At 39.7% G+C, this 26,581-nt stretch overlaps 2 protein-coding genes across 2 annotated transcripts in view; one reads left to right on the top strand and one right to left on the bottom strand.

The window, feature by feature from the left end:
- Positions 1-1,111: 1,111 nt before the first annotated feature.
- On the top strand, positions 1,112-4,063 carry mrpl17 (mitochondrial ribosomal protein L17). Its single transcript, XM_085471798.1, has 3 exons — positions 1,112-1,504; positions 3,345-3,413; positions 3,520-4,063. Exons 1-3 carry the CDS (start codon positions 1,331-1,333, stop codon positions 3,772-3,774), a joined length of 498 nt encoding a protein of 165 aa, XP_085327924.1. The 5' UTR covers positions 1,112-1,330; the 3' UTR covers positions 3,775-4,063.
- Positions 4,064-6,882: 2,819 nt separating this feature from the next.
- tmem145 (transmembrane protein 145) overlaps positions 6,883-26,581 on the bottom strand; it is a 40,764-nt gene continuing 21,065 nt past the window's right edge. Inside the window, exons 6-15 of the mRNA XM_085471797.1 lie at positions 21,523-21,607; positions 20,857-20,928; positions 18,050-18,118; positions 17,361-17,441; positions 16,958-17,036; positions 15,409-15,502; positions 12,307-12,479; positions 11,499-11,619; positions 10,957-11,145; positions 6,883-9,501 (exon numbers count right to left, since the gene is read on the bottom strand). Of these exons, the coding sequence (XP_085327923.1) occupies positions 9,262-9,501; positions 10,957-11,145; positions 11,499-11,619; positions 12,307-12,479; positions 15,409-15,502; positions 16,958-17,036; positions 17,361-17,441; positions 18,050-18,118; positions 20,857-20,928; positions 21,523-21,607 (1,203 nt within the window). The 3' untranslated portion in view covers positions 6,883-9,261. The remainder of the gene's footprint in view (positions 9,502-10,956; positions 11,146-11,498; positions 11,620-12,306; positions 12,480-15,408; positions 15,503-16,957; positions 17,037-17,360; positions 17,442-18,049; positions 18,119-20,856; positions 20,929-21,522; positions 21,608-26,581) is intronic.

The raw sequence follows: 26,581 nt of genomic DNA, 5'->3' as shown, positions 1-26,581 counted from the left end.
TCCTATATAGAAGGTATGGCTGTAAAAGTTTCATACATATAGTTTCATAGCTAGATAGATTTGAAACTCATTCAAATATCGGTTGCTTACCTTGCTCTCAGAGTGTTGTGCCTTTGGGGGTTATGGATGTACTGACAAAAAAAACCCTGTCATTTATATCAAAGTAATGCACAGAGACCAGGACCATTTCTTTAACATAAACCATTATCACCTATTTAATGTATGCTGCTGGTTATGCATACCAGCAAACTTTGCTCCCTGACCCTTAAAAGGATAAGCAAAAGAAAATGGATGCATGGATTCAATCTATATTTTTGTGACAGAAATTCTCCAAATTCCCATCGGTCCTATTAAATCCACGAGTCATGTTTTGGGAGGTTTATTCATTACTATGTCAAAGCTTTCATATTAGCATCTGTTGAAAGCATAGACTGGTCAGTAACTCCTTCTCGTGTCAATCAGTCACATCATTTATTGGTTCTTATGCCTTTCAAACAGGAAAATATGTGATACAAAAACCTGTACATTTCAAAATAATTCTTCTATACAAAGAACAATATTTGTTCCTCTTTAAAGCAAACTACTATTATTAAGTAGTTGTCATTGTCAAAACCTTCTATTATACATCTATACCACACAACACTCAGATACAGCCCTTTCAGGTGTATCTGTACTTCTGTCTTGACTCAGTGGTGAATGGGTCTAGTTCAGTCCAGCTAACCCTTTTAAAATCAGCCTGCAAACTCTTGGGTTAATAATGCTCTGATAGTTTATCATTTAAAAAAAACTTTTTACCGCTGAAACAACCTTTTTGGGGTGGCATCTGAAAAAAGTTCAGCAATTTTGAAACAGGAATAAGTCGAAATTTTGAGACTGGGTCATAACCTTTTGAGTCGTGGGAGGCACAACAATGCCTAAAAGTTATCTAGATATGAATAGTTTCGTAACATTCATCAGTTTACACAGTTTACATGCACACACGCAACAACAGTATAACAATGCTTTTTAACCAAGCAAACAAAAACATATAGAGAAGGTGTTTTTTTAAAAAGGACCCCAGTTGTAGGTGAGGTAGCGGCGGTGTTAAGCGGAACTATCTTCTGGCAATTTCGCAACCCAGTCGGACGTATTAGCCGACGTACCACCAATGTCAACTCTTGCACATATATCGTTGAGATATGTGACCTCCGGAATATTTCTAATATTTAGGTAACCTGCTCTATTTTGTGTATAAACAGTGGTTTAGGTAGATTATATTCTAAACGTTTCTTTGCTTTTTGAGTTTTATTTTGTCTGACGCGGGCTCTCGTAGGCGAAGCTATCCGACAAAATGCGCCTCACGTTGCAAATGTTGATCTCCCACGGCCGGATGGCCCGGAGGATGGGTTTGGGCCCGCGGTCCAGGATCGACATGCTGCGCAACATTTTGACAGGACTGGTCCGACACGAGAGGATAGAAACCACGCTGGCCCGAGCAGATGAAGTCCGCTTCTACGCCGAAAAGGTGACCATGTGAGGAACCAGTATGCTTAGAAACGGTGAAATCTAACAGTATCTGAGTAGTTCTAACTAGCCAAATTCAATATGAGTAATTATTAATAACATTATTGTTTAATCTGCGGGGATGCCTTTCTAATAAGGCCAGTACAGTTATTAGGTAGAAACACGTGGACTCGCATCTTAAGAGGATTGTTACACCCACAGCAGCTCACTAATGTTACTAACATAACAATTAATATAAACAACGTTTTAATCAATCAGTTCATATTGGCCAGTGCAACACTCGGGTCACTCTCCGGTCAGCTGAAACAGACACGTTCTTCCAACCAATCAATGAATTGAACGCTTGCTGGTTTTCACAGCTCATTGTTTCCACTGCAGATTGTGAAAATACACATTCATTCATTCATAAGCCTGCACCGTCTGACTGAGATCTGAGCCGTATAGGCTGTATATAGACAATATTAAAGGAGTTTTATAAGTAATTTATATATTAAATAAGTGACCTTTTTTGTAAGCAAAAAAGTAATTTCTGTACTATTGTACCTACTATCAAAACAGTACTTCTTGGCTACTTAAAATATTTACTGCTATGTTATGTTTTGACTGCAATTTCTGCAGCTTTCTTGGCCATTTTGCCAAAACTGATTGTAGCTTTTACCTTTCCACTTCTTTCTGGCTCCAAATGTCTTGATATGATTTGTGAGAATACCCCACCCACCCCCCAGAATAACAAAAAGAGTATAAAAAATACTTCCACAGCAAGAGCAGGTAGCAGATCACTGGTGCTGTGGAATATTGACTGGAATATTGAGTCCTGGTGTGTAGTTTAAATTGGGTTTAGGTGTGTGTGAAGCACACTCAAGTTTCATCATATTGCGGTGGAGAACCCCTGTGTGGGAAATTTGTGCATATAGTATGTCACTGAGCAGTTTGCTGCTTAAAAGTTTTTCATTATTCAGTTGATAGGAACTGGTTATGCATATTAATATGTGTGCATGCCTGCACTGTGTAGACTCCTACTGAGTGTTATTAGAAGGAAGTTGAAATAGTTTTGCTCATCCCTGTTTAGAAGTTGTTTTTCATATAAAAATAACCCTTTATTGCATTAAAATTGTTCTAACTCTAAAACTTTGCCTTATTCAGTATGCAGACATCTGTGAATATGTAAATTGGTCTTCGCCACACGCCTTGGCTCCGCACTCACAAAATTGCTCGCTACGTAAAACTGAGTGTTTTAGAGGATCCTGACAAAATATACAGAGCCTGTACCACACTGAGAATTAGCAAGTTTCAGCTATTAAAGTGAATCAACAAAACATGTTAATACAAATATAACAATTAAATAGATTAACACTTGTAAGAAAGGTTTGTTTTTTCCCCTCTCTCAGGGCAACATCACAAGTTGTCAAGTCAAATTAATCATCACTTCTTTGCTCTGTTTTCACGTGGATCAGTGTAAGACACGGATGAGATGACGAAACTCACGCAACTGTAAATGACAGAAAAAGCAGCAGATTCTCACACTTAACTGAAACAAAACGAGGACATGCAGATAACATGAGCCCTGCCCTAATATTCGGTATATGTGTGAAATCCTGACTGCCTGAATTTGTGATTTTCATTTTAATCAGCATGCTGCAATAGTAGCTGTTTTTGTTTTGTTTTTTTAAATTTGTTTTATTTGTTCATGACTTGTCTTCTAGCATATTAAAAAAACATGGTTCAAACTTCTTAACAAGGTTTGAAAGCCTTATATTTTTTGAAAGAGGTCTTTAATTCATTTTCTTTGACATGCGTCTGACTTTCGATGTTTTCTTTTATCTTTTCTTTTTTCCCTCTAGCTGGTAGACTATGCCAAAAAGGGAGACACTGATGAGAAGGCGATGAAAATGGCCAGTTTTTGGCTGACGGTATGTGTCTGCAGCTCTTCTTCACTTTGTAAAGATAATAACCGTGTAGCTCTGAATATAAAACAGTTGACGTGAAGCTTATTTTAAGTATGCTTCTTCTCTTCAGGAGAAGGATCTGGTCCCAAAGCTCTTCAAGGTCCTGGCTCCACGGTTTGAGAACCACTCAAACAGCTACACACGGCTGGCACGCATCCCCAACAGACAGAACCTGGACAGAGCTAAGATGGCTGTTCTGGAGTACAAAGGCAACCCTTTCCCACCCCTTTATCCTGCAAAAAAGGAAAATGAACTGACTCTTATCAACCAGCTCCTCAAAGGCTACAGAGAGGACAGGGCACAACAGTTAGACACAGAGCCGTAGTTGCCACCATGGAGATGGATCAAAGATTGCTGAAGGGTGATGGTGGGGTACTGAAATGCTCCTGAAGAGCCACTTGCATATTCTGCAGACTGTGGCTTAAAGACGCTGATGCAGTTCTTTACCAAAAGAAGCCGCAGCTCTGTAAAGTATTTCTGATTGTGTATTAATAAATATTCTTTCTTAAGATAAGCAAGAAATGTTTGGTTTTCCTTTGATTGTTAATGAATCCAGATTCATGCTGTTGAGCATTCATAAATAGGTTCACAAATAAACTGCTTTTCCTGTGTGGTGATTGTGGTTATAATTTTAAGAGTCAAAGTAATGATCAAAATTGTGCTACTCTACAACTGCATATTCCATATCTCCTGTTTATAACAGAGCATGACTCTTATAAATTTGTTGTTTTCAAGCACAAGCAATGTTACTATTATTTTTGGACATGTCATCAATTTTCTGAAGGCGTTACAGGATGCATAGCGCTCCTTGTGACATATACACCAATCAACCACAACATTAAAACCTCCTGAATTACATTACACAGCTCTCCTCAAGCTGGCGAAATAGCTCTGACCTGCTGGGGTATGGGACCTCTGGGAGAGTTCTGTGGTGAATGGCAGTAGATGATTGTGAGTCCTGTGGGTTGCACAGTGGAGCCTCCGTGGAATGGGATTTGTAATGGCGCATTCCACGGATGTTCGATTGGACTGGGATCTGGGGAGTTTGGAGGCTGGGTCAACCCCTTGAACTCTTTGTCAAGTCCCCTGAGCTGTTGCACTTTTTGCGGTGTGCCAGAGCTCATTGTCCTGCTTGGTATGGGCACTGCAGCGTTAGGGTATGCTTGTCCTGCAGTACTGTTTAGGTGTGCGATGCATGTTAAAGTAACCCCATGAACAGCAGCAATCAGTTTACCAGTAGTACAGTGCACTGTAACCAGGTGAGTAATGTAATTTACATATGACTGGTTTTAACCCTGTAAAGCCTGAACAATTAAATAATTGCCAGAAAATTCAGAGTGTTGACTGTTGAGTGTTAACAAAAAACTAATTAAAACTAGCAATTTACATATATGAGTTTTAATATATATACTTTTTGCTACATCTGTTATTTTTGCGCAGTTTATGTTTTTCAGGATAAGGATTGCAGTGATGATGTAAAAGTCTCTAAACTTCAAATATAATACACGTGGCAGGGTTATACAGGGTTGCTTTCATGTGCAAATTGGTGTAATTCCAGTTTAAAGGAGGACTTCTGGACAGTACGTTGTCTCTAAGTTCTCTTCACTAATCGTTTTCCAGTCTTGTAGTTAATGTCAGTATAGACAAGGTTGAAGTAGTGATTCAGCCACCTGAGTCACGTCTATTGACATGCAACAGCACAGACAATGGTAGACACGTCATATATAAAATTAGTCGACAGCGGAACTAACACAAGGAATTATGGACATGTTCAAATTTCATTTATATAAAGCACAACTGTACAATCACTACCCATCTTGTTAGGTACACCTGTTCAGCGACTCACTGTTGCAAATATCTAATCAGATAATCTGTGGCAGAAGCTCAATTCATTCATGGCAGATGGGCTGGTCAGTATTTCAGAAACTGCTGATCTACTCTGATTTTCCTGGACCACCATGATCAGAACAACTCTGAATGCACAACATGTTGAACCTTGAAGCAGATGGACTATAGCAGCAGAAGTTCACACCAGGTGCACTGCTGTCAGAAACAGGAAGCCAAGGCTACAATTTGCACAGACTCACAAAAAAATGAGTAACAAAAGATTTCCTGGTCTTGATTTCTGTTGCAACATTTTGATGGGAACGTCAGAATTTGGCACAAACAGTGTAATTTACATGTCACAATCTGAGTATTGTTGCTCACCCTTTATGAGCACGATGTACCCGTCTGCTGGTGGATGCTTCCAGCAGGTTAGCATCACAGTGCATTTCCTCAAACTGGTTTCTTGAAAATAGAAATTAGTTCACTGCACTCAAATTGCCTGAACAGTCACCAGACCTCAATCCAACAGAGCATCTTTGGGTTCTTCAGGAACTCTGTGATATTATGTCAATAAGGACCAAATCTCTCAGGATTGTGTCAAGCACCTTGTTAGATCCATGTCACAATAAATTAATGGAGTTCTGAAGACAAAACAGGGTCCAAAATGATAACTAGTAAAATGTACCTAATAAAGTGGCAGCCAATCTCACATCTAAGACCTAAATTTACAAAATAATGGCCTACATCTTCCCTCCACCATCCTGTTATTAGTGCCTTTGCATATACACTACTTCATACTGACAAATCCCTAATACAATGTGTCACATGTCACTTTTTCTGGGAACAATAACAGCGGTGATTCATGTGCTCAAATTGTCAGTTTATTGCTTACTAGACTATAAAAGTGCACCTTTTGGTATACAGTGTTTATCATCTAGGGAGCAGTGAATGACTCAGTGTGGAAGCACATGTGTAACTAATAACATTAGCCATGGCTCCAGCAATAGCTGTGTATTTTTAAACTAAAGAAAAAAACAAATTCATCCATCCTCTTATCCAATTCAGGATCACAGCTGGGCTGGACAGGCTGCCAGTCTATTGCAGAGCTAACACACATAGAGACAGATAACCACTCATTCTCGGTTTAGATTCACCGGTTACTCTAACATGCAAACTCCACAGAAAAAAGGCCCCAGCCTGGCTTTAAACCAGGCACCTTCTTGCTGGGAAGCAACATTGCTTTATATCACACTGCTCATTACCAAGCATTATATTTTTTCATTTTTTTCTCTGAAGACTGTTACATTAGTCATAATGAAAGCTTGTGTCTCTACCTGAAACTCAAACACTGGCATTTTGTTGTGGCTCTGTACTTCAGGGGTCACCAAACAGGATATTGGCAGTGACTGCGAAACAATTAGGCTAGCCTACATCAGATTGTGAGCAGGCTGGAGTCTGTCCCTGTGGTGTTTTACTTTAATGGACTTGTAATGAGAACAGATTCTAAATTTGATTTACAAATATTAGATTTACTCCTTTGGACACGTGCCCTTGTCCTAACTGGATCGTAACACAGGAGCCATATAACACAAAGCCAGGCAAAGCCTCTAATAAAACCAAAGATTTTTTTTATTATTTTGGCAAAAAGTGTATATGTACAGCTTCTTTAGAATTATTACTTGACACCATTAAAATGCATTTGACGGTGCTTTAATGATGTGCTCTTAACCAGATCACTCTGAGTAGCCTAAAAGCTGTGCTGTTTTCTGTCATGCATACACAATCTCTTTTCTTTGCGCTCTGTCCCCAGTTCTTTGTGTCATTTCTGTAATTAAAAGTCATTATAAACAAGGTTGAAGCAGGGATACACAATTCAGTAGGTATATCGAGTCACCCAGTTTCTAATCTGTCAAGTCATGGCAACCATAACAATGGTCAACAGATGACGAAATGGCAGACATGCCAAATACAAATCAGAAACATAATCAGAAATAACAGCTAATACTCCAATTCAAGTATCATTCAGCTGCACAGACTAAGTTACACCTCTGATTACATTACAAGGTACACACCACAGTCCTAACGTTGCCTAAACTCCATTACAGAAAGATTGCCAGTGACACATCTGTGGATAATTAGCAGAGCCACAGATTTTATAAGCCAGAAATGAATGAAAGGTCGAGATAAAAAAAAAACACTGAATTTGTCAAGTGTACTCAGTCTCAATGACACCCTTACATAAATCTTACCAGCATGTGAGACTCAGTGTTGTGTTACACTGACTAAGCATGAAACGTTAACTTCAAACGTTTGGACAGTTGATGGCGTTTTTGGACTGTATTTACAGGTGTATGCATCTGAAATAGTACTCGATGTTGTAGGAATACAGGTTTCAAAGCAGTCTTATAAGGTGACATCATCACGAATAAACAGACTAAGACCAGGAACATTAAAGTGCTCCATGCAGGACAGACGAAATGTACACGGTATCTGTTTCACAGTTCATCTACAAGTTTTTTTTGTTGTTTTTTCTTGTTATAGCTCAATATTAGGGGATACAAAACTAGTAATATTTGTTCAGCTTCTCACACTGGGTAAATTATTCAGGCGCGAGAACCCGACAAATATAATATTCGTGTTTCAGGATTGAGACAGAGGTGAGAATGAAGTTACTTGTATTCTATAAAAAAAGGCAGCCTCCAGCTTTTAAGTCATGGATGTGTCAGATGTAAGCAAGCCAAAGAGAGGCAAAAAGAAAAATTGACAAAAGGTATACTAGAGTAATTCCAGTAACTTGAAAATCACCCCTGTCCTTGTGCTGTATTGCATCAGTACATTCACCAACGTCTACATACACAGAAATGACTTTTTTTTTTTAAACAGGCATATTCTGTACTCTAGTGAAAATTCAACCAAAGAAAAAAAAAACAAAAAAACAATATAACATTTGTTTTATATTGTGTCTCAAACAGCGCAAGACGCTTTTGACTGGAGTAACAACAGAGTTTATCCAGTCGAAATATACTGAAGCTTATTGTATGCATTTACAAAATGAAAGAGTTCAATACACACAATATGCAAATATTGTGTGGTCATGTTGAGTACATATAATCAGACAGGAAATACAATACAAACATGCGTGTTTTTACAAGCACTGTACCTAGGAGTGCCCACAGTAAACGTGACATTTACAGTTACACATCAGCATATCAATCCAGTATAGCCAGCTGCAATGAAGGCATATAAGAATATAAATAAACCGAACAGATTTCGTATAGAGTAAATGTATCTAAGCTTTATCAAACAGTGTCAAAAATTAAAAAAAAATCCTTTTTTAGATTAACCCAGAACATGTAATGGCATGATGTTTCTCTATGGTCACAGCACCAACTACAATTTAATGATGTGGAAAAAACAAAAATAAATCTTTCCTTCTTTAAAAAAAAAATAAAAAATTATGTAGATTGGTAGCACTCACCGGGTTTAGCTATTTACAAACTCTTTCAGGCACACCATCAATGCCTCATGAATTTTTGAATGAAAACTATTTCAAGAATTTTGTTCATTTCCGCTTTGTGCACAGCTATCATTTTTTGCTCTGGCTACATCCACTTTGTCATCTTTCTCCCTGTGTGCCTTTTACTGGTCAACATCAAATATTTATTGCTTCTTTATTCTTTAACAAGCTCTGCACTTGTGCCTCAGCCATTTCTCCTCACTCCTCCATTCTGATCGTTTCCATTCAAAGGTGAAAAGCGACCGTTTAGGGATTCACTTTTCTGATGATCTCTTCTTCGTCCTTCCAAACATTTTCATTTCTTTTTTTTTTCGGCTGACCTTTTCTGTCATAAGTGTAATACTTTGAATTCCACTATATTTCTTAAGTTATTGTCACTATTTCTATTTTTATTGTCATTCTGTCCTTGCTTTCATGCTCCCCCCTGCCCTACTGCCCAACTTCCTCTGTCCTGCCTTTCTCTCCATCTCATGCCTTTGTTCCAAATCCTGCTCCTCCTCCACTCTGCATGGTGAAATACTCTGTAAAGGACGGAAGCCGGGGTGGGAGTGGGGGTGATCGTGTGGCCGGGCGCGGGGGTATTGGAGGCGGAGGTGAGGGCAATATCGACGTTAAGTCTGCAGCAGTGGTGACGATCTTCTGTTCGCTATTTCTCTGCACATCTGGCCCTTTACGGGCCACTGTCTCCTCCACCGTCTTTACCGGTTCCTGGAAAAAAGAAGAAGAGAGTTTCACATTTGTCATGGTCTGATCCTCTACATAGGCTGTCTTGACCATAAATTAGGACTTTGCAGACACCAATCAGTAAACCAACTATGGCAGCAAATGCCCGAGATACTTTGAGGGAAATTAAACATATACAGGTTTACCTGACTGGAACAGTGGCCTTTAATGACTACCAATAACAGAATGATAACACCAGAAGACACAGAAATATCTTTAGTCTTTAGTCTGACCTAGTATTTCTTCTTGAAGAAGAAAGAACACCAGTGGAAAACAAAAAGGTATAAAATGTGTTTTGGAAAGCGTGTGTAACACCTTGTGCTCTCTGAATATCTACCAGGTCTCTAGGCCTCTGATGGAAGTGTAATTGTTCACAGTAACTACAGCTATTGGGCTCTGGCTCACAGGCCAGTGCAGCCCACGGTGATGAATGCCCCAGATCTACCCAACCATCTTCCTGCTTAGTGGGCCTGACAGGTGCCTGAGGGGGCAGAATACCTCCTCAGTTACTCCAGAAAGCATGAATCCTAATAGAGGTGTCTGTAGTACACAGGTATGGAGATAAAACTGGAAAGCACAGGAGAAATAGTGGTCCAGTGGATGAAATGCAAGTGGGACCACACTCAAAATGTGTCTTGACTGCAATGCCAGATTATCTAGTTGGTTTAGATTGCTGGTGCTGAAGGAAAGAAAAGTCTCCATGCTCTAATTGAAGCTGAAACTTTCAGATACCATCCATCACAAGAAACCAGTGAAGGGCTTGAGAAGAGTCCCTTACAACAGCCTGAGTGACGCGGCATCGATCAAATATCAACCAAAGACTGGAAACTTGGCTGGTTTCCACTAACAAATCAGGCCTGCCAGAGAAGTCCAACCTAGAGTTTGTTCATGGCACTCATCTATCAGGTCTCAACTTTCACAGTCAAGGGCTTCAAGAGGAGGAATTATTCTAAGAAAATTGCTACTCAACTTGAAACCTGAACACCACAACCTCGTAGGGGCAGAAAAACAAGTTTGTAGATATGTTGCACCACCTAAATGTCAGGGGCTTGATGTTTGTTTGTTTTTTTGGGAGGGGGGGGGGGGGGGGGGTTTGTAAATGCATCTGACTAAAAAATACTTCTGGTCAAATCAGGTCAAAGTTCCTATTTAATTATTATTTCACTGTGCTAAAGTGTTTTAATATCAGTCTGTGTTCACTGCACTCGCCTGTCACATTTAGGAAGCTATGAAAGTTTCTGGGAAGAAGTAATCCCTGTAAACATTTTCCCTTAGTTACTTTATTATTAAGCTAATGGAATTTTTTAGGGTGAGGCAATGAGGTAATTTCACTTTTCACAGAAATGTGCACATTTGAAAAGGATTAGGAAACAACTGATCCAGTTATATTCTATATAGTATAAATTCAAATATACATAAACACTTGCAGTTTACACTTACTGATTGGATGGAGAAAAGTTCGGTGAAGTTAGGTTGCGAGTCTCCCAGGAAGGAGCTATTTCCATAGGCATGATGAGGAAAACTCTCCGCCCCCTCACCGCCTTTCGGACTGGACAGCAGAATCCCGATTTGGGATGTCCGTACATGATATGGGAAGTTCTTATTGGCAGCTGAAGGCCGTGTGATAACCTAAAAGGCAAACAGATTAGAAAATGACACAGATGTGCATATAAAATAAACACACATATACATATAGACGCAGTTTAAAATCAGGGTATATAATAGCTTTCACGCATCCAGATCCAAGCGAGAAGAGGAAAGTGCGAGGAATGTAGTGAGCAGGCATGCGAACGGAAATTTGCCTGAGCCGGGCTCATTACTAAATAATAACGTGTCGAAGGTGAGAAAAAGGAAGATAATGATGTGTGTAAAAGACAACCAGCATGAGGAAGTTAAGTAAGAAATAATGTATGACTGACAACGGAAAAAGTGACTTAAATAATATGAACTCGTCTGCATGCGAGTGGGCGATCGATACGAACAAGAAAGACGATGTGAGCGTAGAGATGGATCCCGAGCTGAATGCCGTTGACGATCTTCTCCCGAGCCCAACGAGGAATCCCAAAGTTGGCAATCAGAGCCATAACAGGGACAGCAAAAAACCTGAGGAGGAAAAGTGAACACATTTAGACATAAAGACCCCCAAAAAACTACAAGAATGTGGTCTGATGGTGGGAGAGATTAAAAGATTTAAAGCATATAGAGAGATAAAGATGGAAAGAGCAGAGATGTGGATAATGAGGCGGGGGATTGTGGTTGCAATGAGGGAGAAATACATAGATAATATTAGTCTTTGTAATCTACTCTTCATTTCAAGCCTCTGCTGTTATATATAAGTGGGTGACGGCTAGAGATACTAAGCAGTGTAATTTCAAGATTTTTTTTTCTCAGGATTGTGTAGAAGTATGTAGCTGATCCAGTACAAAGCACTGAATATCTGGCACACATATAAAGAAGCATAAATTATTCTAATAGAAGATATCTCACCAACTCAGAAAAACACACAGTATTGTTTAGCAATCATGCAGTCAGAAACAATGATACACTGCAACCGTGTGAGGTAAAAGTGTTTGGCCGCACACTACTGCAGAGAAGATGTGTAAACACCTTTTTATTCCCAGATAGCTCAAACATGAGCTTTCTCATGCACTTTTTTCCCACAGAACAGCATAAATTATTCAAATCGAGAGTCCTCAAGCAGAGAAATGTGTATTTTTTTTATACTTGTGCAATCAAAACCCCAGTACCATCTCTGGTGCTATTAAGCGCAGAGAGCAGTGCAGGTCTCACCATAGTGTGTATGTGGTGAAGAAAGGGACGTAGAAGGGCTGCTTCTCGGGGTAGTGCTTCAGGGAGACCAGCACGGCATAGCAGAACCACACATACGCAACCAGCTGCAGGCCCATGAGTCCGTATCCTGCAGGGCTGTCGTAGGCGTACAGCACTTCACCTGGGTCAAAGAACTGGCAGGAGGAAATGATGCCAAAATGACCACGCACACATTAAAACAAGTACAAAATATTTTACACAAAAGGAGGGAAGAAGCTTTATACTGAAGCTGGTGCTTTAATTACTAAGATGGATAGCTCATGGTTCAGCAGATCCACTGTGATGACAGAGGCAAAGCTCTGCTTGTAGCATTCAGTGTGAGTCTTTGACACCGATACTTCACAACTAGGTCACTGGTATTTGTGTGCACGGCTTTGTATGTGTGTATTTGGGGCATGTGCTTGAATCTGCTGATACTAGATTGCATTTCACAGTCCAGTGACAGGATAGCATGGGCCATCCAGGGTTACTCATACTGCATAATGCATAGATCTGAGTAGTTTGTGTGGACCTGCTTGAAACCTCCCCAGCACACCAGAGAGTCACAAAGTATTTTAATTCTGTATTGCAATATCTAAAAGGGTACACAATTTTTGTATAAATTTAAGAATGAGAAAAGAAGATGCAAAGATGTAGATTTGAACCTGCAGGGACACGTGTGGTTGTGCTGTGGATGAATTTTGTGAACAGGTTTTCCACAACAGCTTGAAGTTGTCTGTCTATGATTTAAGGGTGAAAAGGAAATTCAGGCAGAACTTAACTATGACAAAATCCCACTTTTACGGCCACGAGTTTGCTCTTAAAGCACAAATAAAATTTGAAGTACAAACACTTTTGATACTTCCTCCTGAATCGCCAGTAGGAATGATTAGAAATAATTCAACATTGTTTTCACTCATCCAGACACTTGGAAAGAGTCACACTAAATGCTTTCACACATTCAGATATGGTAACAGACAGCTATAACACTTAGAACACAGCCCTGCTTTGATTTCAGAGGGCCTGGCAGATTCCTGACTGCAACCCAAGAAACAGTGTACAAGTTTTCCTTTCAGTTCCAATTGTAACCTAGTTAAGCTTATTTTTAGCAGGAGCTCCCTGGAGTTTTGAGCTCTTTAATAGCAGCGACCATATAAGAGGGCAGGCACCAGAGAAATTATACTGCCTCAGATCCACATATTGTATTGTGAGAGTTATCAGTGAGCTTCCACTACACTGTGCCAAATGTATCACCACCGTGCTGTCCTCAAACACTGTAATCCACCGTCCCTGCATTTACCATGTTTACATGTCACGTTGCTGCAGGCTTTACAGTATGCAGAGATGTATGCAACGAGTCTGTTATTAATTCATAAGCTCATCGAAGCTGGAACCTAGAGAGGCATAAGAATTAATGAGTGGAGGCTGATTACAAAGTCTAACGTCCCTGTCAAGGAAAACTCTAAAGGTTCTTGATCTGAGCTCGAGTACATTATATGCACTGGCATAAGGAACCATAAATGTTGTGGTTGCACTTGGGAACTGTCTGGTTGTTTCTGTCAAGATAGAAAATTTGTAACTCATCAATGAATTTCAGCATTTTGTTTTTACAATCAACTTGATGCATTTTCATAATTAGTAATGTATCAATGTAATGAATAACTTGACAGGAAAAGCCATTACGGCCCACGCTGATCTATGGGCCCAACTCTTCTATGAATATTTATGAGATTATTAAAAAAGCCAAAGACAGCAATAACACAAGTGCAGATGCTGTGTCGAGTTTAGGTGTGTGAGAAATCTTGTACCCAATCATCCCGGATATAATTCAGACGCTATTTTCATGTCACACCTGAAGGGCAAAGGGATCGGAAAGTTTTCGTATTTGAACTGAAAGCTTTGATCGCCACCGTTCACAGGACTGGCACTAAAGGATATTTTCAGTCTTGATTATTCTTTCAGTTATTCCCCCATTGAAGCAATCAATCTTGCTTTAATTAATATATCCGTACAAAAGACAACTATTTCATTCTATCCACTGAAGACTTCAAAACCAAAGCATTATAAAAAGCATGAAATTCACACATTTGACAAGGTGAAACCAGAAAATGCTTGGTATTAAATCATTATTAGCATAATTATTAATTCATTTTGACTCTGGAGCTATAGTTGAATTAGCAAATTAATCAATATTCAATTAATTTAGAACAATTTTCTATCCATCTATACATTTTCCTTCAACTTTCTCCAATTCGGGGTCTCCCGGGGCCTGAAGTTTATCCCAGATGTCAGAGTGAGAGGCAAAGTACAGCCTCAACAGGTGCCCAGTCTATCACAGGGCCTGACCACAATTTTGATAATTAATATTTATCTATTCAGTCACCACATAGTAAACAGACTGTGCAAAAAAATGAATATAAGATCCCCACCTATATAACAAATCGTGACCGAACAGGCTCAGGCTTAAGTAAATAACATCAACAATATTCTCACACGTAGCCCTCAAATATGTATTTGTATAGCAATCTTTTGAAAACTAAAAATGAATCACACATGTTTATGGTCATACTGTATCAGCATCATTAACAATTAAGATTATTTTTTTCATTACTGAGCATTTTACAGCTTCACAGGGGTGAAGATGTGCTAATGTTTAGCAGGATTAAGATTTCGCTTACCATCTTAGTTAAATGTCCTAGTCTGCTCAAACTAATTGGCGATTAAAACAAGAACACAGCTGATGCTCCAGTACAGTTTCGCAGGCATTTTGTTACCAAAGAATTATTGGACAAATTAAAACAATAAGAACTTCAGAGTTATGCCAGTCGACTGCATGGCGTTCAAATTTTGCCAACAATCCACACTATAGCTGCCAAGCTACTTCCCTGCACACCTACTCACATTATCACAAGCCTGTCAATCTTACATAGTGGAAAAAGTCAGCATGATTATTTCTGGGCACAGTAACTGGCTCTAAAAGTATGATGCTATACTGCTGGCTAGAAATATATGTATAGATAAAATCGATATTAAAAATAAACTTCCAGTCCCTTCCAGCAGTGTTGGTGATTGTGTAAACAGTACCTCCGCCTCATAGATGAAGAGGATGACGTAGGTGATTGTGTAAACCGTCATGTAGATGCTCAGTTTCACAGACCCACTGTGACTGATCCTCGCCCTGTGATATGCAAGGATAAACACAGGGTCAGAGGTTGCACACAAGTTGGAGGAAGATAAGAAGAAAATACAATGACACACTTTAAGAGACACAAAGGAAAGCTAAGATACAAAACACACACACACACACACACACAGACGCACACACACACACACACACACACACACACACACACACAGAAAGACACAAAATCCTGCATTTGCTTCTTTACACTCAAGCAGACAGCTTAATCAAAAAACAGCTATTCAGAACTACACAGCACAAAGATATGTGAGCATTAAACTCTCTGCTATTTATATATTTAAAACAGCTGCAGGCTTATGGATGGAGCAAAAACAGAAATTAATGCTTCTCTATTTGTAGCTGTCAACAAATAAGCATTTCAGCGTTAAGCCTTCATCAGCATTTCAAAGATCTTTTTGCACAGCTAATTCATCATTACGCTCAACCAAAAAAGAAAAGAAAAAAGAAATCAAAGTTGTTGAGTAGTTATCTGCAAATTGTCAACTAGTTAAACGCTGCAGATAAATAGCTCTGCCTCATGCTTAGCCGTGAAGCAGTTCGTTTTATTCACTGGGGTTTTAAGAGAGTTTAATACGTCTAGAAATCTTCTGAACCCAGAGGAGGATCTAATCCTAGAGTCAAAAAAGCCAGCTTAAAAATTTTGCAAGCTAAGTTTTTGCTGTGAGTTCTGTATGAAAAAAGAGATTTAGTTTGTGCCAAGCCAAAGCAAAACCAATCTTCAAACTTTGACACATGTTTAGATGATGACTTGCCAGAAAAATAAAATCAAGATTCTAAAAAATACCTTATAAACAGAGGTGATTTGTAAAAAAGCAAGATCGTATAGCTGCATGACTTTTTCTACGCACATAAAGCTAACTCAGAAACTGATGTCAAATTAAAAACTGGCACGTTTCTCCCGTTTGATAACTGGAGTTTGAATCCAGCATTCGAAAACAGGCAAGACCAATGACAGTTGGATGAGCAGGGCATTTGTCCAGTCATGTGGAAGATGGATAAATGCTGACATTCCAGTGAAGAAAAGCACTCTTAAATAATCCATTGTGCTGTCTAACTGCCTGTCCCAAGCAAATGTCTGCTAACTCTTGCCAGAAACTAGTGAGCAAACAAAAAACCTGTCAGCCGGCTCTGCGAGCCAAAGGTAATGCTTCAGCATCAGAAAGTTCACACCATAACATCATTTATCCATGACATTCCTTCACACACATCAGGCGCTCGCCCACATTATTAGACGCAGCATCCTAACTGACTTTTTGACTCCTGTCACCCGGCATCATCAAGTCATCATGGTGACGGTAAGTGCTGACAGTGAGTGACATTCTCAGCATAAAAATACCTACAAAATGTGACAGGCTTGTATAAACAGACACACACGCGCACAACACTGCAGTGTAGTGAGATAATACATGTACACACAGACAAAGCGCCCACCTGGTGACAGTGAAACCTTTGCCCAACAATATGAGCATCAGAAGGAACACCAAGAAACTGACGGAGAACAGTAATTTCCCTGGAGATGGTCACAGAGGTGGAGGGAGAGACAGAAAATGAGAGAGAGGAGACAGAAGGGGTAATTAGGTTGTGGTTTCCGAATCTGAGATATCAGAGGGGAACGATAAAATCAGGTCACCGCACACATTTTTGCTCGCGCACACAGTCACGTACAATCACACCCAATCCAGCCCGTGCACGCTGAACCACCTATTACATTTCTTCAGCTGCACACGCACCCATCAGCATCCTATCATTCATTCTGCTCAGGCAGTGAGCGATTTTCCAGTGCAGAGTTAGTGTCAGTCATTGAGTCAGTGATCAATGCAGGAGAGGAACTCACCAAGTATTTTGAGGCTGCCATTGCCAACTCCTTCTCTAGCATACAGGCCCCAGTAGACACAATGGAACAGCAGGCTGAGCACTGCCAAGTGGAAAGGATGCAGGGAGGAGAGAAATTAAAAAAAAAAAAAAACACCAGAAGGAAGAAAAGAGGGAAAAGAGATGGGTGAGCAGGCGTTACAGAAGAGGAGAAAAGGCATTAAGAGGAAGAGATGTGGGAGTTAAGAAAATACACAGAACAAAGGTGACAGGCAGATGATAATGAGGGAGGAGAGAAGGGAAGCAAGACAGAAAAAAAGAAGGAATTTATAAAAGGAGCAAAATCCTTGAGAGAAGTGGGAGGAGAGGGTGAAAGCGAATTCAGGGGTGGCACGAGAATCGAGAAGGGATTTAGACAGAGGACAAGCAGGCAAGAAAGAAGAAAGTGAGATAAGGGGGTGAAGAAAAAGAAGAGGACAGGATGAGGAGAGCGGGGAGGGGGTTCATCAGTAACAGCATGCTCCACTAAACACTGTAACACAGGGCGACTGTTTGCAGTAGGTCCTATTCAGAGGCTAATAAGTGCGATAATATCTGTGCTCTTGAAGTGGGGATTAAGGTGTGAGATGCTGCAACCGTGCAAGAGGCTCAGTCATCTCGAGTGTGTGTGTTCTGTCAGTGTGCGTGTCTGTTCAGGACAGAAGCTCTCACCTTCCACACCTGCTGCCGTCATAAACATTTTGTAGGTTGTGTGAAGAAGCTGTCTTCCCTTCAGATTGTCTACAGGTAAAAAAAAAAAAAAATAAATAAAATAACAAGAGATAAAGGTGACAGAGGTGTGTGTGCTGGGGGAAAGATAAAAAGGATGAGGATACACTGACAGATGGCGAAGGAGAGCAGGAGAGGTACAGAGACTGGGAGGCAGAAGAAAAGAGCAAGAACAAGGGAACGGGCCAGATAAATGGGCGGGAGCGATCATTAGTATGCATCCATCTCATGATGCACATCTCCAGATGACGCCTTATACATCTTCTCTGTTCACGGCACATAATCCGAGAGGAAATATTCTTAATGCGTATTTAAGCAGCCTATTTTACTACCAAAACACTCCGGCAAACAGCAGTGGCCTAGGGGGAAAATTTATAGAGAGAAGAAGGGTCATAAACGATCACACTCTTTTAGCTCTCCTGTATTACAGCAGGCTTAGCCAGCCAAGTGTTGCTGAATCCTCCTGGGAATTTTGCGGGTGCTCTAATGATATTTTTTAAAGAGACAAAAACTTCCAAAAAATTTCATATTCATTTACAGCCCTTTGAAGCTTTTGCAAACACTGTTGTTGCGCTTTCCCCCCCTCTCTGCGAGTGCGCGTCTCTCGAGTTTTCTGTTCCTGTTTTTTAAAACAGAGACACGTTGCTGTAGTATGTATAGAATGTGGTGATAATAAAGCAAGGCCTCCCCTAAAGAACAAAGCCTTAATCTCAATGACAGGACATGCTGCTCCAAAATCTCCATGTGTGGTTCAGTATTAATGCTGCATACAGATGTGCAAGTTACCCATCCCACGTTTCCTTTTTACCCTCATCGTCTTTTGGACTGTGTGCCGTTAACAAGTGCCCTCTCCTCTGTACTCTAACGGACAAAGCGTCCATGAATTCTAAAAAGATATTACATTTTTGATTATTCAGACTTGAAAACAGTTTCCATTTCTCCTCAGTCAGCCTTTAATGAGCTGAGCCCAGAGAAGCTAAGGCATTTCTGGATCTTGTTTACAAGTGCTTTTTTCCTGCGTAGTAGTATTGCAACTTGCATTTTATGGATGCAGCAACAAACAGTGCTCAGAAGTGTTTCTGAGAGCATGCAGTGATTTCCACTAGAGACTCAAGTGGAGCAGGGGGATTAATCCAAAGAGAATTGAAACCGACAGTCAGAACCTCTAATCGACGTAATCTTGCCCACGTTGGTTATTTCTGAGTTTGTTTCGTTTTTCTTGTTGCTTTTTTCGAACTCTGTTAATACTCCAGCCGGTATTTACAGTCCCCTTTAAAACAGTACTCAGAGCGTCGTCACGTGAGCCCGCCCCGTCCAGCCTGCGCCATGGTAACATCATGGAGGAAAAACTCAAACACCGAGCCCACTGTGCAACTCGAGCAGCTTGTGCCAAATAAAAAAATCTACATCTGTTGTTTGGACACATTTTTGGCTTTAGTAAAGGCAACATCAAAAGAGGAAGAAAAAAAACTGCAGGAAAAATAGTTTCAGCGACCAAAGGTAAAACAGCCAATCTGTTACAACAGTGTGTGTATGTGTAGATTCGACTAAGGTTTTTTTTTTAAGACATTACACAACTTTTCGAAGTATTTTTTACCCTGTTTCAATTTTTTGAAGTTTATTTCTGTCAACAAATTTCAGATAGGACTACATACTTAAAAACACACATATTTACCCATTTCAAAATTTGAGATCTTTTCTTTTTCTTGTTCTTTTTTGTTGTCATTTTTAGTCAAATAAAGGGTGAAATCCTTGCGTTCTGTTTGGTTATATGGCTTTTCTTCTATGTTCATAAGGACAATGACACAATTTTGTGTCTCTATACTAAAAATTACATATAGAATTGACTGCAATTGCTAAACAGTTAATGCATTACTTTTGTTAAAATCCTTGTATTAAAGCTAAAAGTCAATTCAGCCACATCTTGACTGTTTAATTTAAAATCCTCTGAAGATTTTCAGAATGAAGTCAATCTCAAGACCCAGCGTCAGTAAGGACCCCAATAAAGATGTCAGAAAAAGCATTCACATGGGAAAAACCAAACAAAACACATGCATCAGTTTGTTCACAGCTGGACAAAAAGTGAGAGTTAACAGCGCTAACAGAAAAATCTCACCAGAACTTAATTTAGTAGGCAGACTTAAAAATATAAATCTGACTCTCAGTGCTGTGAAAGATTGTGCGATTCAACCTTCCATTCTTAATCTGAAGCGTGCCTCATTGGGTCCAAAGATCATTAAATGGATGCTTAATTGTGATCGTCTAGAGAAGCAAACTACAGATTAGGTGCAATACAAGTGATTCTGCCTCCTTGCCAGTTTATAAAAAGGAAGATATGCATATGATAGCACAGAAACGCCCGACGTGAAGAAAGCAGGGGATTTTGCCAGGAGCTGTTGTTCTCAGTTGCTTCAGGGTTATTTCAGCTTTGACCTTTGCGTGACAAACTCGCTTCAGTAACCTTAAGGCTGCAGCTACCTTCTCCACTCAACCGTTCACCTTTACTTGAAAACCAAGGCTCGCTATCACCGTCTCCTCTTTCCTGCTTCCCTGATGCTCGTGTTCAGTCTCAGCCCAAAATGAAAACGGCACAGGCTCCACCTTTACTTATCTGAACAAACACGAGAACTTACTCCCATCCCATCAAGAAACCATGTAGATTTTATAATAGATCTGACACAAAAATTGCATTTCTGGGGGGCTTTGAATTCCTATTACATTAAAAGAGTGAAATAAAAGGCAGTACTTACAAGCAAAGTAGCAGGAGAGAAGGAACACCATGGAGAAGATGATCAGGAATGTGATGTCTGTTTCCAAGATGCCTGTGAAAGGAGGAAGAAAAATTCAAGAAAATTTGTGATAAAAGGAGAACATTTGAGGAGAAAGAACGAAATAGAAATATGAAAGAAGGCAAATGTACAAGATACACAGTGGGTTTAGATACAAAGGAAGAAGGAGTAAATAAGGTGTACAAAGTGTTCAGATCAATAAAAGAAAGTAGAACGTATGAGGGAAAGACAGATAATTTACAAGGGACAATAAATCCAAAGAGCAGGGTGCTTGATCCATATCAAGCACCCTGCTCTTTGGATTCTCATTTGATCCTATAGCCATATATTGGATTAAATGAGAAAAAGTGAGAGGCAATTACAGTAGAGCAAGAGTGTGAGAGATCGGAGGAAACATTAGTGATGTAGGAATAATTAATTTAGATGCTACGTTGGCCCTCTTTTATTCTTTTCATCCCTTCCTCTCAGTTTATCTAGCATCATTAATTCATTCAGCCATCCCTTCATTATTGTCATTTGTGTAATTTGTTCAGTTGAAGGTGCTTTATTGGCCGTGCTAAGTGGCGTAGGCTTGTGCCATCAGCGATTCATTCCATAATCTCTCACTTTCAGTCTAATCACACTTACCAAACTCGTCAGCAGAGAAATGCTGCGTCCAGAAAGACTGGCCATTGGTCAGTTTCATCTCATACTCCAGCTGCAGGCCATCTCCCTGCAAGACATAAGAGAGCAGCAGAAGTGGACAGTGGATGGTTAGCAGATTTGTACAAAATATTAATGCACTATGTTTATCTATGATCTTTATAAAAATGAATTTGGGTGATATTTTTGCTTTTACAAATGGTCACTCAAGGCTGGCTCAAAAAAAGCAAATCCACTCCCACAGACCAAATTACTTTAGAGAGGAAGTAAACATGTTTACAGCTAGTTCCGAAAAATGATTTTGGTCTCTATAGCTATTTTTTACCCTGTATGCAACCATACAGGGTGGGTGAATTTTTCATAACTTACCCATTTAAAGTTATGCATTATTAGGGGCATGGGCATTTCGAGTGACATTAGCCGGCTGTTAGACATCCATTTGGCTAATTCAACTCCTTGACCGTTTTTGTGTACTTGGGCCCTTGTGAAGCATTTTTAATGACAAATTATTTAGCTTTCTTTGCAGCTAATTGTATCAAGAACTTGCCCAAGAAGTTTAGGTGAGTCATATTGTGGCCTTTTATTTGTATGCATTGTTTGTTACTGAACCTAGCTAACCAACTTGCTAACATTAGCTGGAAGCTTTCTCCTCCAAATATGGCTCCAAAGAATAATAATGTTAGGCTAATGAGTGATATCATTATAACTACCAAATACAGTTAATGGTTGCATTGTTGTAAATTATAGATTAGGAGCAGCTCCCTTTCTTGTATGCGCACCACATACACTGTTGCAGTCAAATATTTATCCACAAGCTCACGGGGTTAAGCAGGTGATCCATATGCTTCAAGGCTATTACAGAGGCCTTAGTTCGGTTCCACCGTGTGCCATTTGCTATTTACTTTGCCCCGCTCTCCCACCTTTCCTGTTTACTCTCAAATGTCTGTCATAATTAAAGTCTTAGAAACCCGAAATATATATATTTAAATACATGCATATTTAGAGCCACATGCTGGTGTGCCATTACCATGGAGGCTTTTCACTGTGAAGATAAAAACAAAGTATGTGAAAGTAAATTATGCGGGACCACCACGAAAAGGTTCATGAACACAAACTTATTCCAGCACTTAAATCAACATTGGTTTTTTGAAAGAGGTTACAAAGGAAAACTGGACAAAGCCATCCAGAGCTCAGGAGCCAGCCACAAGCCTGCAGCCTCAGTGTGAACAAAGAATCAAAGCAGATACTAGGAAAATTATAGAGATGAGCGAAAAAAGGGTCAACATCCTGGTGAAGTTACGCATATATTGGAAAGTGTTGTTAAGTACCTGACAGTTGTTTTGTTATATAAATATGTTGCACCTGCTTTTGTTTGGTAAGGTGAAAAATATGTCAGGTAAAGGTGGGTGTCCAGTAATTCGTTTTCAGTTAATTATCTGTGCCTCGTTCCAGTAGCAGAGCGATTTATTTTCAGTTGATTAAGTGACGTTTCTGTAACCTTCTCCAGTTTGGGGAAAATTGTGAATTTTAATTATTTCTTTTATTATGAAAATTATATTTTGTATTTATTTATTTATTTTTTGGTTGCATATACTGCAAGTCATTGTTCCCAGAAAGAAAATCGGAGTTCTGCAAAAAATCGACAGAGGAATTGGACTCGACTAAGAAAATGGCAATTGGTGCATATCTGGTAATTTACTATGAGGAGACAGGTATGGTATACCTGATTACAACTGAATGCATTGAATGCAACTGTGTCATTTAGTCATTCTTCGAGCTGGCCTCGGCGCACCTCAGGATCCTCCAGGTGTACGGAAAAAGTTGATGGGTAAAGAAAAGGGAATCTGGGCTGTTCTGCCGACACTGTGCTGCAAATCCAGAGATGCTCAAATTACAGGAAAGATGAAAAGATCATAGCCATAGCAACAGCTTTCTCTTGCTTAAGTCTGAGTATTCTTGGTCTCAATTATTAATACTGTGATTTTAATTATTTGTTAAGCTCAATATCTTCAAATGTTGATCTGATATAACTGCCTGACAGTGCAGTGGTATGAAAGCTATCACAAAGAGAGAATATTTATTTTTATTTAAGTCAGGAGAAACATCACAAAGAAAACTAGCATGCCCCTGTGGCAAGCCAATATTGGATTAATGTGAATGTTTACTTGTCAGTTCTCAACACAAAAAGCATCAAATTGAAATGAATTTGGGAGGTGAGAAAAAAGACGTATGGGGAGCAAGAACAAGAGAAAGTGCACAAAGATGGGTTGACAATCAGAGCACGGAGAGCTCATTTCACAGACGTAAGTTCAAAGCCGATGGAGTTCGCGCTTGTTGCTTGAGCGAGGGACCAGAGAGGGAGGGGGAGAGAAAAGACTTTGATTTCATTTGGCAGCCTGAGACTCCATCTCACTCCCTCTATCAAAAAAGGGCGAGAAGCGTGGAGCGTGCACTGCCACAAAATCAATACAGACACAAAGAGCAAGGAGACAGATAAGGAGAGTGATAGATGTGGAGAGAGAAAGTTTAAAATACAGGTAGAGAGAAAGAGAGGTTGAGGAAACAAGAAAATGCAAAAAGGGAGAGAGAGAAATAGATGCACGGGAAAGAGGGGAGATGAGGGAACAAGTGGCACTTCACTGCAGGACTTCTCTCCACAGGGTTCACAGATGAGTTTAGGGTTGCTGGGTGGTTTCTGGTGTAAAAGGCACCCACTTTCGACGTACCGCACTGATGTATCGCACACTGAAGGTGTTCTCACCCAACATCAAAACAGTCTGATACAACTTTTGATCCCTTAAGCTGCAGATAACAATATTTTCAAAGGATGTCTGAGTCTTTTGAGAGAGTGTGCCTCTGGAACGTAAATGTTCGGGTAGCGTTTGAGTGCAACAAACCCTTTTTTCTCCAAAAATTGTGTTTGCACAGTCAGTTTTATGTGTGAGTATAAAGATGTATCCTTTTCAAAAATGTCTCCAAGGTTCTTCAAAGTAATACCGGAGGCCAAGGTAATGCCATCCAGAATGGGTTTTTAAAAATACAGTAACTTCAGTTTAGTGTGAATTTAGAATTAGAACATTTCAAGTCATCTAGGCTTTAATTTAATTGGGACTTGATAGTAGTTAATCTGCAATGCAGATTTAAATATTACTTGCAGAGCAGTGGAAATGTATGCAACATTTTCAATGAATGTTACTTGAGCAAGGCATGGATGATGTCATACACACTGGCCCAAGAATAGAACCCTGTAAAACTCTAAGACTATCTTTTGTGTGTCATTTACGTGAATAAAACAATTCATCATCAGATAATCATGACTCCAACCAGCACTGCTGTTTTTCCTCTGATGTAAAATGTTGGTAATGCTGGATGCTGCACTCAGACAAGCACAGACACAAGTTCATGGTCCAGATCATTAGTAGCATTCACTAAACTCTTTTTGTGGTATGATGATCTCAATATCATGACCTATACTCTCAAAAAACCTCACTTTTCAAATGAGAGTTGACTTATTTCTTACAAGAAATAAAGGGAAGGTGGGATAAGACCCCTTAGCCTGGTAATATTGAAGTTAATTAACAGAAAGACTTTTTTGAACATTTGTCCATGTCCAACATACAATCAGTCAAGATCAGATGGTTTCTAAAGCTGCTTTATTTGATGATCGATCCGTGACATCTTTGGGGAGAAATCCCGATTTGTAGTCCCCGTTTGCCTCCAATAAACCCAAACCACTGTAGCAATATTATAGCATCTACTTGGGTAATTCCCTGACTAAAGTCAGCTTAGCCCTGATGACTATGATTATTTAAGCATCATTTGCTTCTCTAAAGCTACAGAGGCCATTAAACATCTGCTTTCACAAGCTTGTAGCACTGAGCATGACCAGTAAATTCAAGTGGTTATTAAAATTTAGGTGAAATCTCCCATAATGCTGAAATTGCAGCCATTCTTCTAGGAAGGCCTGCCACAGGATTTTATAACCTGACCGCAGCAGGGGATTTTCTCACAGCCAGGTACTGAAGTATCAGTGAGGTCAGGCATGGATGTCGGGAGATAAGACCTGACTCGCAGTTGGTGCTACAACTCATACTGAAATTGCCAGACGATCAGAGAAATGCTTCAACAACAAACTCAGATTAACAGATTAAGATTTCCTTTTATAGATCTAAGGAGCAGAGCCCAGACCATGATAAGCACCTTCAGGCCAAAAGTACACTCCTGTATCAGTGTAGGACAAAACACAGAAATATACTGTATCATGGCTGCAAAATCCTTTACGCTTAGATAGAAAAACATGCAAACCCTTTAAAAAGTTCCCTGCCAGAGTCACTGCTCCATGACCCTTTGTGGTGGCGATTTATCATATGAATGAAATTTTTAAATTGCAGTGAAGAAGAAGGTGACAGATGGGTAAAATAGCAGACGAGATTTTTTGTTAGGTTTCTTCAGCGAGGGACCCTGTCCACATATTTTTTAATCTATACAATGTAAAATAACATAATGTAATTTATATTTAGGTGTTGGCATCACCTTGCACTTTCAGGAATTGTGATGACCGTGAGCTGATAGTTGATGAAAAAAGTAATTAGCACCTAATCGTTCAGGTAAATGTTAGTTGCAGCTCACACACAGATGGTGCATACACTGTGTACTGTAGGAACATGTTACTAGAATCACAGTTTTAACTGTTGCACTCTGTGTTCACACCAGAACTACTACTACATTCTACAAATCACAAAGTCTGATTTTTTTTTATATGGGTAAATATATCTCCCAGAAGACTCATAACACTGTCAGCTAATCCTGTTATTTTTTTGTTGTTGTTATTTATTACACTGAACAAGCGCAATGTTTCATGTTCAAACTGGCTCCCCGTCTAGAACAGGAGAACCTGGACAAAATACAGTAGCTGTGATTTGTCGCTCGGCCAAGCTGACAGCTGCAAAGTTCTGGCCGTTTCTTTAACCCCTGCCTCTTTACAGCCAAGCTAATTTCAGTTCTTTCTTGGTTCCCTGCTGAAGTAATTTTGCTTCATTAGCAG

This window comes from Copadichromis virginalis, linkage group LG11, assembly GCF_057382275.1.
Source record: "Copadichromis virginalis isolate Kocher_CV1m ecotype Utaka linkage group LG11, C_Virginalis_male_GT1.1, whole genome shotgun sequence".
NCBI classification, from domain to species: domain Eukaryota; kingdom Metazoa; phylum Chordata; class Actinopteri; order Cichliformes; family Cichlidae; genus Copadichromis; species Copadichromis virginalis.
Note: the sequence above shows the minus strand (reverse complement) of the source record. Positions and strands in the feature narration are given on the sequence as shown.

Coding starts and splice junctions, on each gene's coding strand:
- mrpl17 (XM_085471798.1), top strand. CDS start 1,331: ATGCGCCTCACGTTGCAAATGTTGATCTCCCACGGCCGGATGGCCCGG. Junction 1,505..3,344: donor TCCGCTTCTACGCCGAAAAG/GTGACCATGTGA, acceptor TTTTCCCTCTAG/CTGGTAGACTATGCCAAAAA. Junction 3,414..3,519: donor TGGCCAGTTTTTGGCTGACG/GTATGTGTCTGC, acceptor TCTTCTCTTCAG/GAGAAGGATCTGGTCCCAAA.